Here is a 15,500-nt window from a genome sequence, read left to right on the forward strand (position 1 = left end):
TGATGGAGCTTGTGTAGACTGGAGGATTTAAGCAGCTTCTTTTGTCACTGGAAGTCAATATGCTCCATTTTACACCACTGCTAATGAGTGTGTGTGTGTGTGTGTGTGTGTGTGTGTGTGTGTGTGTGTGTGTGTGTGTGTGTGTGTGTGTGTGTGTGTGTGTGTGTACGTGTGTTTGTGTGAACATGGTTCCAAGTCTCTCTGTCTCTCTCTCTGGGTGGTGTTAACATATCAAGGAGTTATTTGGGTGCATGTTGCTTTTGGCCACAGAGGTATGTGTGTGTGTGTGTGTGTGTGTGTGTGTGTGTGTGTGTGTGTTACCTATTTAGGACCTTTTACAGCATATACTGTTCTTGTCAAAACCAGTAAACCTCATGAGAGCCAAAGCTTGGTCCTAATGAGACAGCACCTAATGTCTGAGGTCCTGGTAAAGTTAGTGGTCAGAGGTGAATTGTGGTTAGGTTGATGTTGGGGTTAGGCATTAATCGATCAGGCTAAAGATAAGGTTTTGGTAAGGGTGTTCACCATGAATGGAAGTCAATGCAGAGTCCCAAGAAGTACAACTGCACAAACCTTTGTGTCCGTGTGTGTTGGGTACAATGAACAGATGTCATTGTCTGGAGCGTATCCCACAATATAACAGTAAGAGGATTATCCACTTCCACCATGCATCTGAACAGACACGTTGCCCCCCCACCATTTTATACATTCGCTCCTAAAGCATGATTTCTATTTTCTCGCTTTCTCCTTCCCACCACACCCCCTCAGCGCTTCTCACGTCGCCTTTGCACCACTACCTTTTACCATCTTCTCCTCTATCACCCCACATAGTTTAGCAGAACTGCTTCCAAATTCATGTGCAATATGTAAACACACTTCTCTGTGACACAAATCCACTTTCCTGTTTCTCTCTCTTTTCCATTACAAACAGCAAACAAAAGTGGCCAGTGGAGGGCTGACTTAAGCACTCTCCTCCTTAACTGGATTAAGTCAAATTCATTATGAAATGATTTAGAACAAGTACTGTGTTCCTAAAGCAAACAAATTGCTGCTTCGCCTGACGAACTGGCAGTGAATTGATCCCAGCCCCTGTTGTGTGCAGCGTCCTGCTGCTCCCCATCAATTATCCTTCAAACACACACACACAAACCCAAACCAAGTTCATTCCTCACAGCCCCCCCACTCAGTGACAGAAGAGTGGGATTTTTGTGCAAGAAGGAGCTGGCAAAGTGTGAGAGGAATAGATAGAGAAAAGGACAGCAGCAAGGGGGGAAGAGAGAGGCCGTGAGAGTGTGTGAGATGAAGAGGATTGATAGATATGGCTAAGCATTGAAGGGAGGGAGCTAGAGAGTGGTGGAGATAGAGAAATATGAAAATGTTCACTGATGCACTGCCAAACAGAGCAGAACGAAATTGCTTTTACCCCCCCCCCCCCCCCCCCACACGCACATTTCTGCCATGATAAATACACACAAACATGCACATCATGTCTTTCAACTCTCACTCTTCCAGTAACAATTTAATTTGTCGCAGTAGAGGAAGTTACTTCTCAGATTATGTGGCAAGGAAATAGAATTATTTTCTCGTGCAGGAGGAACAGATGGATCTTACTGGGAAACAGAATGGAGGAATAAAGCACACCTTAGTCCACGCCAAAGCTCTGTGCGTGTGCTGGTGCACGTTGTGCTCAGGCCACGTCGGTTTTTCCATCCTGTGTTCCCGAGTTGAACAGTGAGGGGTGGACAGGATGTCCAAATGCCCTCCAGTGCATACTCTGTGTGAATGTGTGCGCAATGTTGCAACACTCCAGGGAGAAGAAGAAGCTGCTTATTAAACTAGAAATATGGCAGCGGATCCCAATGTATGGGTCATGGCTCTCATAAGATGCCACAGAACAAACCTGAAGAGTCAGGAGAGTCTCAATATTAAAATATATAGTTTCTGGTGAGTTTCACTTTTTCAGTTCTGAAATAGAGGGGAAATAAGATAAAGAGGGGAAACAAATTTAAAAAAAAAATCACACTTGGTTAGTAAAATAAAAAAATGGTCCTATGTATGTCAAAAGATAAATATAGGTTCAATTCATTTTTTTATATTAAATATAGGTTCAATTCTTAATGTGTAAAATGCAAACTTCAGTCAGTGCTCAGTGATAGATGAAGTTACAATTTAATTAACTGGTGACTGATTCTTCAAACATCAAAAAAACAAGAGAAAAAAACATACTGCTCCTGCTGTGTCATCAGAGTGTCCGTAAGCCCAGACTTGTATCATGGCTATTTTGGCCTCATTTCTGGGTAGTGGGAGGAAGTGGAGACGTGTTGTCCATCTTAATATACAGTATGATCCAAGTATTCAGTAGTTATGCATACTAAAAGTATAGGACACTGTGTGTACCTCCCAAACGTCAATATACACACTAACAATGAACCAGTTGGATGAGAACAGACAAAACAAAAACTTCATATAAAACAACTTTATTGAGTTGAGTTCAATCTGCAGATTTCTCAACTCTGACATCAGAGCACAAATATTTCAATATTTATAAACGTGTGACCGCTGAGCATTTACAGACTTCACTTTTAAGCAGTTGCTGCTGAACGTTTATGCCAGTGTTACATTGTTATGTGTGTGTGTGTGTGTGTCCTGATTGAAGGAGGACGGATGGTTGTGTATGTGTGTGTGTGTCTTGTTTCCTTATTATTTCAGCTGTGCGTGGAGGCTGGAGGACCGGGCTGAGCTGGTGTGATCCCATCAGGCTGTGAGGATGGGTCTGAGGAAGACGTTCAGAACCAGTTAACACACAGAATCAGAGTAGCGCCAGCATCAGAAATGCACGACAACAGTAAAGAATACTCACACATGCCATTGGGAGCTCCAGGGTGCCTGGGGGCCATCGGCTGGGTATTGCCTCCACTGGGCATCATCCTGTTGGGCACGGTCTGACCTGAGGACGATTGAAGGATTCAAATGTTAAGATTAGAATCAAACATCCATTTAACATAATAAAGTTTGGACTAAGACCATATGCATTTTACTGAGTTAAATGTGTAGGTAGGTTTGCTGTGTTCCTAAAGGGTTACTCTGAATTGTGGGTGTGTCAATTTCTTAAAAGGTGTTTGATTTTTGTGTGTGAGTGTATATATGTGTTCGTGTCCTGACCTGAATGCTGCACTGTGAATCCCGGCTGCCCTGGCTGCCCCGGCTGCCCCGGCTGCCCTGGCTGCCCCGGCTGCTCCCTCTGCTGCTCCCTCTGCTGGCGGACTTTCATCTCCGCCTGTTTAAGCTGCTCCGTGTGGAAAGTCTGTCTCTCTGAGAGAAGCTGCTGCCGCTGCTGCTCCAGCTGCATAACACATAAACAAAATAATTAGTGATATCATGGAGATATGCTTCTGAACATAAACCCAAGAGAAGAGCGAGGAAATCTTAAAGGGGGTTTAAGCAAAGTTTCCTCGTCTTTGTTTTGACATCATTTTTCACTCACAGCCTCTTTCTCTCGGTCCATGATGGTCTCCAGCTCCTCAAAGTGTCTCAGCTTGATCTCCAGCTTCTTCATCTGAGTCTCCACCAGAAGAGCCACAAGGGACTTGATCTTCCGCTCTTCCACTGCTGCCAAGTGCTGTGAATACAGGAAAAAAAATATTAAAACATTAAAAAAATTTAAGTTAGAAGGAAAGCAAAATCCTTCAGGTTTGAGGGGCTGGGTTGTAAGCGTGTGTGACATGGTTTTTACGAATGAGCACATTGAAAAAGCAGAGTTAAGAGAAAGAGGGAAAGCACTGAGGAAAAAAAGATGAGGTAGAGGAAGGTAGGACAAACGGGGTGTGTCACAGCGTGATAGGGATGAAGAGAGAAAGCCGAATCTCATGCTAAGCCAAGCTAACCAGCTGCTGTCTGTAGTTTCATCTTTTATATTCAGACATGAGATTGGTATCAATCTGTTTAGCAAGAAGGTAAATTAATATATTTCTCAAAAATATCACAGTATCCCTTTAGGGTTGGTAACTTTTGTTTTAAAAAGTCTGCACATTAATTACAAAACACTGGTAATTGTATCTTCGGGTTTTACACCTCAGACACAAAAAATAATAAAGTTTCAAGTCCACTCTTGCACTAAGAATTGATCAAGAGTCCAATGAATTAGTTAAACCAAAAGATGTTTCCTGGTGATGTACCCTCAAGTAGCCATTTTCAGTATACATAATCACACTGCTGAAAACGCCATGTTTTGTTAAATTTGATCATGTGATCAGAAAGCCAGGTCTTGAAGGGGTCTCTAAGATGGTGTCTGTTTGGGTTGCTAGGAGACCTCTGACACAGCTGGAAAAAAGAGGCTCCATCTAAAATGACAGCTGTCACTTCCCCTCTATGTCCTTGTGATTGGTCAGTGGTGAAGCGGGAGGACGGGCTTTACCTTTGCCTTTGTGGCTGCCGAGGCAAGAGCAGCCGCTGCTGCCATGGCAACGTTGCCCTCCACCAGCTCCAGCTCCATTACTCTCCTCCCCTCGTCCCCATCTAGCTCTCGCCGCTCTACACTCTCTTCGTCATCTCCCCTCCCTGGATCATAGAGAGAACGTCATTAATATCACCAGTCATACACACATGCAGTATATAAACACAGCAGAAACATTGTCGACATTTCATACCATCTCTCTCCTCTGCAAGTATATTTTCTGCATTTTCCCTTTTGACTCCATCTCCCTCTACCATTGCCCCACTGGTCTCCACATTCCCATCTGTCCTTCCAACAACCTGAAACAGCACACACACACACACACACACACAGAAAAATCCATAAGCTATGAAAATCACCAGCAGATACAATACAACTCTTTCCAAGCTCTTACTATTGTATTACCTGGTGGCAAGTGGAGTTTGATTCCATTTTCTCTGCATCCATTAATTCTAACATACAGAAGAAGACAATAAAAAATGCATTACAGACCGTATGAAAAAAAGTTAAATTGAGTGTGACTGTGTGTGTATGTATTTAAGTGTTACCTGTTTTTTCAAACTGATTGGATGTTTCAGAGACCTTATCCACTGAGTCCTCCTGCACTCGGGAAAACTCCTCTGCAGACAAAAATGTTGAATCACTCCACACATACAGTAAATTATCTCAGAACGATAACATGAACCTAGACTACACACAAATGAACACTCCTCCCCATGTCCTCTCACCCAGTGCTGCCTTTGCTGCAGATGACGCAACCCGCGGGTCCACCACAGATGCCAGGAAGGCCACAGTGCTCATAACGGGATTCTCTGATTGGCTGAAAGGCACTGGTTGGTACGCTAGTGGACCCAGAGAGGCTGAGGAGTCTTCTAGATAAGGGTCTTCTATTGGCAGACGGAGAAAGTGGAGTATACACTCGTCCTGTGTTCTGGATCCCACATGTTCGGATACTTTGTTCCAGTCATCTCTGTAAACCTCTAAGGCCTGAGAGAGACGCAGGAAATGGTTTAAGAAAAAAAGAGGAAGAGGCCAGGCTAAGGAAATTATCACAAATCCTCAGGGCCAAACAGAAACATTCTCTCAGATCTACTTTTTTATACATGCAAAGCACTACTCACGTGTTAGATCCATAATAGAAAGCAATATGCACAAGTAATTGTCTTACCTCTAATAGCAAGAGTGTTTCTTGCTCCGTCCATTCCCTTCCTGCACTCGCTCCTTTGGTCTGAGAAAGATGAAATATTAATGATAATAATAGTGACTAGTAATATATTAATATGAATGGAAAACAAAAAGCAAATCTACCAGATTACATACAAGAATGTGAGAAAAAAAGGCTACAATGTAATTTTCAGCATATTTGTATTGTTACAGTGTGAGACCTTAGGGTGTTTCTTGGTGTAGATGTCGCTGCGCAGACCAAAGTTCTGACAGTCTGACGGCTTCTCTCTGCTCTTTTCTGGGAAATACAACATATGCTGCGAGGCGGTCACCTGCAAGAGTGAGAGTGAGCAGCAGAGTTCATCAGGAAACATTTAATATCTTCTTCATCCGTGTGAAGCTCTTGTCATGTGCTGTACATGTACAATACCTGCAGGGGTTTGTGTTGTAGGGGGGCCAGCCCGGACGGTGTGTCAGCCAGTACATTGAAATGAGGCGTGGGAGGGGGTCCCATGGGGAGGGGTCTGCTCTCTGCATCCACTTGGTAGTTAATCAAACCCCACTGCTCCAAAAATGCATGAACCCTGGAAACATTGAACATAATGTGTTTTCTCTCCATTCATTTTACTTTGATGCAGCTGACAAACTTTTAGCTTAACCCCATTAACCACACACCTCTTTCATTCCCAACATTAACAGATTTTCTACACACGTAATTTTGCAGATGAAGCAAACTCCCACACGCTATTTTATACCTCATGACAGCACAGACGTCTCCAGTGAGGTTGCGTCTACAGGACGTTGAACTGAGGTATTCCTGGGGGTTGAGCCGGTACGTGTCGATCATGAAGTTGCGGTACGCCAAGTAACTGCATCATACAGGGAGGATCATGCTGTTGATGAGGCATTCTCCATTGTCTATGTTAACGGTGATATCTGAAAGTCAGTGGTACTCACATTTCTGGAGATTTGGACTTGTTCTTTCCGTTAAAGAATTCAGGGAGAGCCCGTTTCTCTATTAAGTGAATGCTGGAAAGAGTAATTTCAGGTTAGATTTTTCTTTAATGTTAGGCATGTATTGGCAAATAGTACAAATCTGTGTATCTGCATATGTTTGTTTACCTGTTGTTATTGAACCAAGATGTGTAGCTTGGTATTATAATGTGATGGGTTTGCTCTGTGATATTTTCTTCTCCCTCTGATAACCGTGGCACTTCTCCTCTTCCCTCTTCTTCATCCTGTGTACACACACACATATAATGTAACAGTTTTTATAAGCACTCTCATAATTGTGAAACACAAATACTAAATTATCCAAATCTAATGCAGTTGTAAAGATTCTGATTAAATAAAAATGAGATTTTTACCCTTCCTGGAAAATCATCCTCCAGCTCATCTGAAATTGAAACATTGAGGGGATGATGAAAATGATTAGGGTGCATACACACAATCAAGAGAAAAAGCAAAATAAATACTAAAATATTCTACATTCTTTGGGAACATTTAACATAACACATGCAATCTTACCCAAGTCGGCCATGGTGCCTCCTTTTACAGGAGTGTTCTCACTGTCTTTCTTCAGGTTTACTATACAAACAGGTAAAGAAATTTAAAAAATCTTAAGAGAAGATTTGTAATATATCTGAACACCGCTAAAAGAAACTTCACTCAAACCCAATAATTTTAGAGCGTTATGGTCACTGTCATTGAGTGATTTACCATTCTTGGGTAGTATGACCTCCTCCATGTTAGGAACAGGTATAGGGTCCTCCATGTCTTTGGTCAGGTCCTCTTCTGGCTCTTCCTCCTGTTGTCCACGCCTCCTCCTGTATGAGCAAAAAAATCTGTTCTGAAACCAAGCAGTGATATGCCAAACCAAAAGTGCACACTCCTGTTCCAGTTATTTCTTACCCCTTCTTTCCTTTCTTCCTGCCTTCAGAGGAGGGGGGAGAGGGGGATCGCCTTCTCTTTTTGGATGGGGTCGACTTTGAGTCCTGAAATCAAGACAAAGGTGTAAGTGTCAGTGTCAACAAAGATCAAGAACCTTGACATTCAGAAACAAATGTGTTATGGATCACACTTGCTTTCTGTAGTTGAATTCACTGTCCAATATGTAACTTAATAATCATATTAGAGAATAGGATCCATCCACAAGCTCCCAAGACCTTTACAGAGACAAACCTGGTCATCATGGAGGTGTATACGCTGGCGAAGGATTATTGGTACATTCCTTTCATCCACACAGTAGTCTTCTTCATTCATCCACTCATTGAAAATGTCTGAGTCAAGAACCCAACCAGCATGAACCTGGAACACAAACCGCACCAATACAAATATTCAATAAAGAATTCAGGTGTAAAAGAGTAGTGTGTACTGGTGTATCTCATCAGGGTCCAAAATGAACATCAGCATCTAAGTTTAAGTAAAACAAACTGAGCAAACAGACTCCAAACTGGCTACCTTGACAGCTGTAAAAAAAACATTGAATTTGAAAATTGTTGTTAGTGTGGTGTAGTCCTGGGAGTTTTAAGCATATGTACACTCACCCTCCAGGGTCTATCTGGATGTGGTGCTTCTTCAACCTCTCCTTGAACATCACTTGAAGACAGCCAGCTGTCATAACTTCAAGAAAAGAGACAAGCAACATAATGGGTTGGCATTCTGATTGAGTGCAAGCACCTACAGTGCTAGTATGCTTGTTAATTACCTGTCAGGATGCATGCCCCAATGTACCAAGACATGCTTGTCTTTCTGCATGACAGGACGCATCCATTCATCTGCCAACAGATAAAATGTATCAAGTTAATCAGTACAAGGTATTTTCACAATGACAAACACATAAACAAACTTTAACTGACCTTCCTCTGTGGAGGCAGGTAAGGGGTAGATGTGGTGACTGGCGAGCGTTCGGTCCTCAGTGAGTGTACCCTGTACAAAGACAAACTGTGAGCCAGTAGCACTGAGAAGAAATTACATCACCAGAGCCCCACGAGCCATAGATTACAGTAACTATAGAAGAAATGTTCTCCCTTTATGTCTGTCAACTTATCTGTATGCAGCACTTTACCTGGTGCTTTGTGATGATAATGGTCAGTCTGCTTGCCAACTCCTGATCAACTGTGGGGTCCAGATATACCACAGGCAGTGACATACAGTTGTTCTGTAGACACAACAAGAAGAGGTGCAAGTTCAGTGGTGTCTTTGGTGGGCTGGTGTTAAAGTATGTGTGTGTGTGTGTGTGTGTGTGTGTGTGTGTGTGTGTGTGTGTGTGTGTGTCTTCTCCATTCACCTGGATGAGCGTCCCTTTAATTGAACTAAACATTTCAACATTCCTCTCTGTTCTTGACGGATTCTGCAAATCGAACCTTCGCCTGTGGGGGTAGCGAGACAAACGAGATATTAAGGCCACAGTAAGCAAGAATACCACTGTGAGAAGGTGATGGCACGTGGCTTGATACTCACCAGCCTTGCTCTGCCTTGAATTTGTAGGCAGTTCCAAGGATGTGGCAGAGTCCTCCCCCTGGTCGCAGGTCCAGGAAGCAGTGTGCCTGTAGAGAAATGACAATGATTGCCGTTTCTTTTGATTTGTATTTTTTTTAACCCATTGTGACAGATTTTTAAAGTCTGTTATTGACCTGTTTCTGACCTGGTATTACCATCCATCCTGACAGATGTGTTTGTGTGTGTGTGTTTCTGTGTCTGCATGAGCAAGCGAGAGAGTGAGAAAGAAAGTGAGAGCATGCAGATCTAGTATGAAGAAAAGGATCCCTTTGAAAAAAAAAAAGAAGATTATGATCAATATGTGTTGTTCAGTTTAGAGTAGGTGGTCCTTCAAATATGGCCCAAGACACTTTTGTGCTCACACAGTGAATGTGGTCACTTGCGTTCCAGATCACTAATGAATACGGTCTGATTGATCAGATCTCAGGACACATTGAGGACACATTTGGGTGCGTTCAGACCTGTACTTCACGCTGACTACTTGTGAATGGATACCCTCAGCCAATATTAAGACCAGGTCTGAGCGGGATCAATGTTTCCTTTCCCCATTGTAGCAAAGACTACCATGGAAATTACTTTTCAGATTTCTCACGTTTTCATCCTCTGCAGTTTTTATATAATAGTATACCATACAGAAGTATTACACCTAGCTGTTGTCAGACAAATCAATCTGTATTTTTCGTCATAGAACAGTATAGTGGTGAAGTTCAGTTAAAACAATGGAGCGACATACAATCGTAACACTTTGGAGTCCGCAAAGAACCGGATTGTGTGATCTCTGATATTAGAGTAAAGTGTGTGACAACAGTGGGAGGCAGACTCACATGCAGCTTGGTGAGAGCAGGACTGGTAGCTTGTCGGCCAAAGGCATCCTCCTGGAACTGGAGCAGCTGTAAAGTGACTGCTGCCAGGGCCTGGCATGATGGAGCATCCACCAACACAAACTGACACACGCACACAGAATAAGAGTTTTACATGGGGGTTTTCATCATCATGCCTTAATAACAAGAAATATAACCTATGGCGTGAACGTTGCCTTCCTGCATTTAACGACAGTCTCCCCAACTTAGCACCTGTATTTGGGCCGATTAACCTCCACGATTGGGCTGAATTTACTTTTCATATTTTGCATTATTTTTAAAAACACAATCCTCGCTAGCCAGTGTAGATGTAACGTTATCCAGCGTGAGACGGTCTGTTTACAATGTGAGCTACTGGGCTTGCTAGCAGGGGGCGGCTAGCTTGTTAGCTCGCCTCCTCCCCAGCTAGTTAGCTACCTTTTTGTAGTGCTTCCCGACCCACAGCCGCACCACCTCCAGCTGGGCTAAAGTGTCCGGGCTCTCCCAGAACCTGGCGGACGGGTTGCTGTCTTTCTTCCGATGCACGGTGGCCCCGGAGCTGGTCTGACTCGTCCCGGGAACGCCGAGGTTTGTTCCTCCGGACATTGTGGCCATAATAAACCGAGATTAATTTCAAACGGGAGAACAACACGGGCTAGCGCGCTCGCTAGCTTCTTTGCGCTCTCGCCTTCTCTCGCGAGACTCAGCGCAGTTGTCGCAGTTTTGCTGTTTACTTCCTTTTTTTCTCGCCTCGTTTCCAGGTGTCGTTTTAATTGTATTGCGCTTTTTAATGTTGGTATCACACGTTTAAAATGTATATGTAATGTGCAATAATGTTGTTTTGTGTACAACAGAATACATTTCATTTGTAGCAAGCGAGGACTCTTACGTCTTTATTCCATTACAAGGAAGTAACTGCGCTGGACATGTAAACAAGTGAAAAGTGTAATTGGTTCGCATGTTGTGATTCATATACTTAAATGTCTTATGTATTAATCTTACTGTTCGTTTCTCTGCTCATATGATTATTAGTGTGGTATTGTCTCTGATCCAGACAGCTGTGGCAGAGTTTGTCATATTTAGCATCTGCAAAAACCCACAGACCCTCACACCTTCAGACAAACCAGGCACCTGTGTGTAATATTAACATCTGCTCATCATATCTCTCCCCAGGCCCTCAGGATCCAATGGGTGTCCAGGGTCTAACCACCTTTGTGGAGGGGAACACGCACCTCCTCCAAGACGTGAAGTTTAGGGACAGCAGCCTAGTTATTGATGGCTCCAGTCTGTACTACCGCCTTTACTTCACCTCCTCCTTGGACCAGCAACACGGTGGTGACTATGATGCCTTCGCTCGCAGAGTTATCAATTTCCTCTCGGCGTTGGCAGCCTGCAACATCCGGCCCTATGTGGTACTTGATGGAGGTAAGTTTTCATTGGTATTGGTTCCTTCATTTCAGGGAATGCTATGTCCTATCATTACAATTAGTTAAACATGTTCTTTTTTATGACCAAGATAGAAATTCACAGATCTTTAATTTCTGTCAAAATTAGGTCAATTTTCACCTACCCAGGTAATGATAGCTGTCAGTTCGTTCCCCAGTTGGTTGAAATAATAATTCCTTGAATTTTAACATCTACTTTTTTTTCCTCAGATAAAAAGTTATTATTCTGGTAGTTTTTCCTCATCTTTCAGGATATTGCACCTTGTACATATTGTTAAGCCCTATGAGGCAAAATGTGATACAACAAAAATATGATTTGATATTTTATATATGAAAAATAACAATAATGGAATCAAAACATTTACCTGAACCTGCACCAAGTCTTTAAATCAGTAATGTTTGTCTTTTTACGATTTTAAGGTATGGATCCCAGTGACAAGAAGTTTTCCACTCTACGACAACGTCTACAGTCCAAGATAAGGGAGGCAGATAATCTCTCTCATGGCCGCAATGGCTCCCTTCTCCCCATCCTCACAAAAAACGTCTTCATTCAGGTCCTCATTCAAAGAAGAATCCCACTAGTCCAGTGTCCAGCTGAGGCTGACAGGGAGATCGCATGTTTGGCTCATCACTGGAAATGTCCAGTTCTTGCCAACGACAGTGACTTTTACATCTTTGACCTACCAGGTGTGAGTCATGTTAGGATTTTAATTACTGTATCCATATCGTCCATTATTCTTTGTTCTGACTTTTTTTCATTTGTTACAAGTTGTTTTTGTCTTCTGTGTGTCATCTTAGGTGGTTACCTACCGCTCAGTTCTTTCCAGTGGACCAACCTTAACGGTAAAGCCCCTGATCGCTACATCTCAGCTCGGTGCTATACCACTAACGGCCTTTGTCGCTGGTTTGGAAGCCTGAACCAGGAGTTGCTACCCTTGTGTGCCGTCTTGACTGGAAATGACTATGGCACTCCAAAAGAGGCTGAAACACTTCTTGCTATCTTAGATGTGAATGCATTAGTGAGGGGTGGTGGCAAGGGTAAAGGTAGAGCAACCAACTCCCGCATCGAGGGCCTCCTCCTCTGGCTTTCTTCTTTTTCAACCCCGGCGGAAGCCCTGACGGAGGTGAACAGGTTAATGGGGGAAGGAAGCGGAAGGGGCAACAGAGGACAGAGAGGTGGGTTGAGTTCACACCTGCGGGCAGGTATGGAGGAGTACCACATCACCCCTCAAAGCTCTTTAGCTCACTGGTTCTCTGGAAATAAGGCAGCTCTAGGAGGGCAGATCTCTCAGCTCGCAAAGCTGCCAGAATGGCTTACCCATGCTGCAGCCAGGGGGCTGTTGAACGCCTTGGCAGTAGATGCTCTGGTGATGCACAGGGTTCTGCTGATCCCCCAGGTGGAGAACAGTAAACTGTCCAGCAGCCACTCTACTGCAAGAGCTATACGTCAGGCTATATATGGCATTCTACAGCAAAGAGGCCCTGTTAATGTATCTCAGGCTAGAGGTGGCAGCGTGCAGTTACCAAAGGGCCGGGGAGGTGCTGTTAAAGCACAGGATATGAGGGAGCAAGAAAACATGAGCCAGGGTATGAGAGGTGGGAGAGGGCGAGGGGGAAGAGGAAGGGGAGGTGGTAACGGAAGTAGAGATATGGCTCAGGGTGTAATTTTACACACACAGCAGGGTGTAAATGTGGGAATTAATATTGAACAAGCTGCTGGTGGAGCTACAATGCATGCCCAGGGCTCCACCGCCCCAATTTGTGTGGACGAGTATGACCGTCTGGATCTGAACTTAAGGAAAAACCAAGTGGAGGCACATCCACCCAGAACCCAAATTTGTCTGGATACACTTGACCAGGTAAACCTTAAATAAAACATTCTGTCCAACCCCATATGTTTTTGTATGTGTGGGTGTAGTACAGTTGTATGATCATTTTCACAGTGTCGTCCATTGATTTTACACAGGTTCCCGTGGCGGTTCGTCTTTGTGTCCTGTTAGAAGTCTTGGGGGTTAAAGAGTCTGCGCTGGGTGCCGTTCCTCTCCACCTGAGGCTCGCTGTAGCAGTGACAGGCTTCTGGCTGCGAGAGGCCACACCACCGCCCTTACAGCATGCGCTTCAGGCTTTGGTGCTGTGCATGGTTCATGGAGAAGTGTCCCGCAACAACCAGCCTGGTGCTTCCCATCACCAAAATGCTGGTTAGTTGTGTTCTATCTACAACTACACAGACCACAGAAATGTTCGCCCAAAAAAAAAGCAAACAGTCAACCATCTCTAATGATCCAATACCCGTTGATGCCGTTTATCCACCTAGTCCAACAGCAAAACTGGGCTGCAGAGCACAGCGTGTGCGCAGGGCTGGACCGACAACGTGCGAGACCAGGGGAGAGACGGGGCTTGGACATTGGAGCAGCTCACATTTTCAGCCAGTGGCAGGCCTGCCTCTGGAGTGCCATGTGTCTCAACCAGCTTCTGCTGCTGCCGCTGCCTGAACCCTACCTGTCATGGTAAGACACAGGGACACAAAAGACAGTAAAAGTTAGCATTTTCTACCTTCGATATCTAGACCTGCAACAAATTACTGTTTTAGTTAATGATTTATTTGTCATTTATTTTTGTGATTTTCTGTGAGTTTATTCTTTAAAATCTCAGACAGTGTTGGTAGATGTTCATCACAACGAAAAACCAAACCAACCAGTGCCAAAGATAATTAATTAATTTCCTCTCATATAAAACAAAATGTAGTAAATAATCACATTTTAGAACCTGAAACCTAAGATTTTTGGTATTTCTGCAATACATAGCTTGATCAACTAAACAATTATCAGTATCATTAGAAAATGATTTTGTGATGATTGCCCAATGTTTGCCGCACTAATGAGAACATGAAATAAAAAAGCTTTAGAAAAAGGTTCTCTGTTCTGTCAAATGTAATTAAAAACACTGAAAGGGTGAACTCACCCACATTATAAAAAGAATCTCCCATAGCCATGCATTTAGTCTTATACAATATACAGTTATATGGTTTTATTTAAAGAGGTTTTGAGGTGACTGTCTCTTGACATTTCTGCTACCACCTCAATACAAAAGAAGGTAATGAGAGTTTCACATCAGAAATCAACACCCACATCTTTCTGCGTGTTGATTTCCATAATCCAGAAAAACAGGACATTGTTTCTTTTTTAAATATACGTTTTAGTGTCAAAATTAAGTTTAACATTTTGTCTGTCTTTGTTTCATCTCGGTGCCCTCCCTTCCCCTTACTGTGTTCTCAGGTTGTTCAGTGGTACCTTGCTGCACGGCCTCTTCAGGTATGTAAAAGGGGGAGGAGCAGCTGAGTCTCTCGTTGCTGGGGGAACCTTTTCTGGACAACTTTACTTCTCCCTCCTGGATGCTGTGAGGAAATGCAGCTCCAAAGCCAATCCCTCTTCAGCGGCAGGGAGGGGGAAGAGAGGCAGAGGCCGAGTGAGGAGAGGACGACGGGGAGGTGGGAGAGGAGCACGCGGAGGCGGGCAAGAGACAGAGGAGATGATCAACAGGTTTGCTCTCCTGATGGAAGACGACGACTCTGATTATGATTGATGAGGAGGCAGATATAAAATATTCTGATCGATACAAAGCTCGAGGAAAGGACATTCCAGTGGTTTATAAAAAACGTGCTCAGGGAATGCTAGGAGTGGTCATTTTCCAGTGAAGGTCAACACCTCTTCATGTTTATCACTGCGCTTCAACCTCTATAACCATGTTGCACTAATTAAGCCTCTACTTGCATTTAATCTTCAATTTTCTGTTGCCATCTCAAATCATGTGATGCCAAGACATACGTATCAGAATGTCTTTGTTTTTCCAAAGCACAACCATATTTTAGCAAACTTTTTTATCAAAATGTCACAGTAATTAATCAATCTGTTTTCAACCTGACAGTTTTATTCACCTTTGTCAATACTTAAAGTTAAATCCATTATTGGTGTATGGCAGCTAATGTCATGTTAATGAGTAACATCTGAAATGTTATGCCATTTTATCACTGATGTCTTAATATGTAAATGAATGAATTTGGACCATTGTTTTTAAAATGACCAGTTTCTACTTGTAACT

General features: G+C 43.3%; 2 protein-coding genes across 5 annotated transcripts; one reads left to right on the plus strand and one right to left on the minus strand.

The window, feature by feature from the left end:
* Nucleotides 1-2,461: 2,461 nt before the first annotated feature.
* On the minus strand, nt 2,462-10,661 carry smarcc1b (SWI/SNF related BAF chromatin remodeling complex subunit C1b). The gene is made up of 28 exons (XM_020090591.2): nt 10,396-10,661; nt 9,943-10,062; nt 9,080-9,165; nt 8,907-8,988; nt 8,685-8,777; nt 8,476-8,545; nt 8,325-8,394; nt 8,164-8,239; nt 7,799-7,924; nt 7,529-7,611; nt 7,337-7,443; nt 7,145-7,204; nt 6,985-7,013; nt 6,740-6,855; nt 6,575-6,646; nt 6,373-6,486; nt 6,048-6,201; nt 5,839-5,949; nt 5,622-5,681; nt 5,182-5,440; nt 5,002-5,073; nt 4,859-4,905; nt 4,647-4,752; nt 4,415-4,557; nt 3,485-3,619; nt 3,163-3,343; nt 2,861-2,947; nt 2,462-2,773 (listed from the first exon to the last, which is right to left on the minus strand). Exons 1-28 carry the CDS (start codon nt 10,570-10,572, stop codon nt 2,706-2,708), a joined length of 2,904 nt encoding a protein of 967 aa, XP_019946150.1. The 5' UTR covers nt 10,573-10,661; the 3' UTR covers nt 2,462-2,705.
* aste1b (asteroid homolog 1b) lies at nt 10,412-15,478 on the plus strand. Of its 4 annotated transcripts, none has more exons than XM_020090594.2 (7): nt 10,412-10,545; nt 11,131-11,382; nt 11,823-12,089; nt 12,201-13,261; nt 13,369-13,600; nt 13,717-13,909; nt 14,678-15,478. In XM_020090594.2, the coding sequence occupies exons 2-7, from the start codon at nt 11,145-11,147 to the stop codon at nt 14,982-14,984; spliced, it is 2,298 nt and encodes a 765-aa protein (XP_019946153.2). In that variant the 5' UTR covers nt 10,412-10,545; nt 11,131-11,144; the 3' UTR covers nt 14,985-15,478. The 4 variants fall into 4 exon arrangements, with proteins under 4 accessions (XP_019946153.2, XP_019946151.2, XP_019946152.2 ...); XM_020090592.2 differs by lacking the exon at nt 10,412-10,545 and adding an exon at nt 10,617-10,749; XM_020090593.2 differs by lacking the exon at nt 10,412-10,545 and adding an exon at nt 10,642-10,718.
* Nucleotides 15,479-15,500: the final 22 nt, after the last annotated feature.

This window comes from Paralichthys olivaceus, chromosome 20 (genome assembly GCF_024713975.1).
Source record: "Paralichthys olivaceus isolate ysfri-2021 chromosome 20, ASM2471397v2, whole genome shotgun sequence".
Taxonomy (NCBI): domain Eukaryota; kingdom Metazoa; phylum Chordata; class Actinopteri; order Pleuronectiformes; family Paralichthyidae; genus Paralichthys; species Paralichthys olivaceus.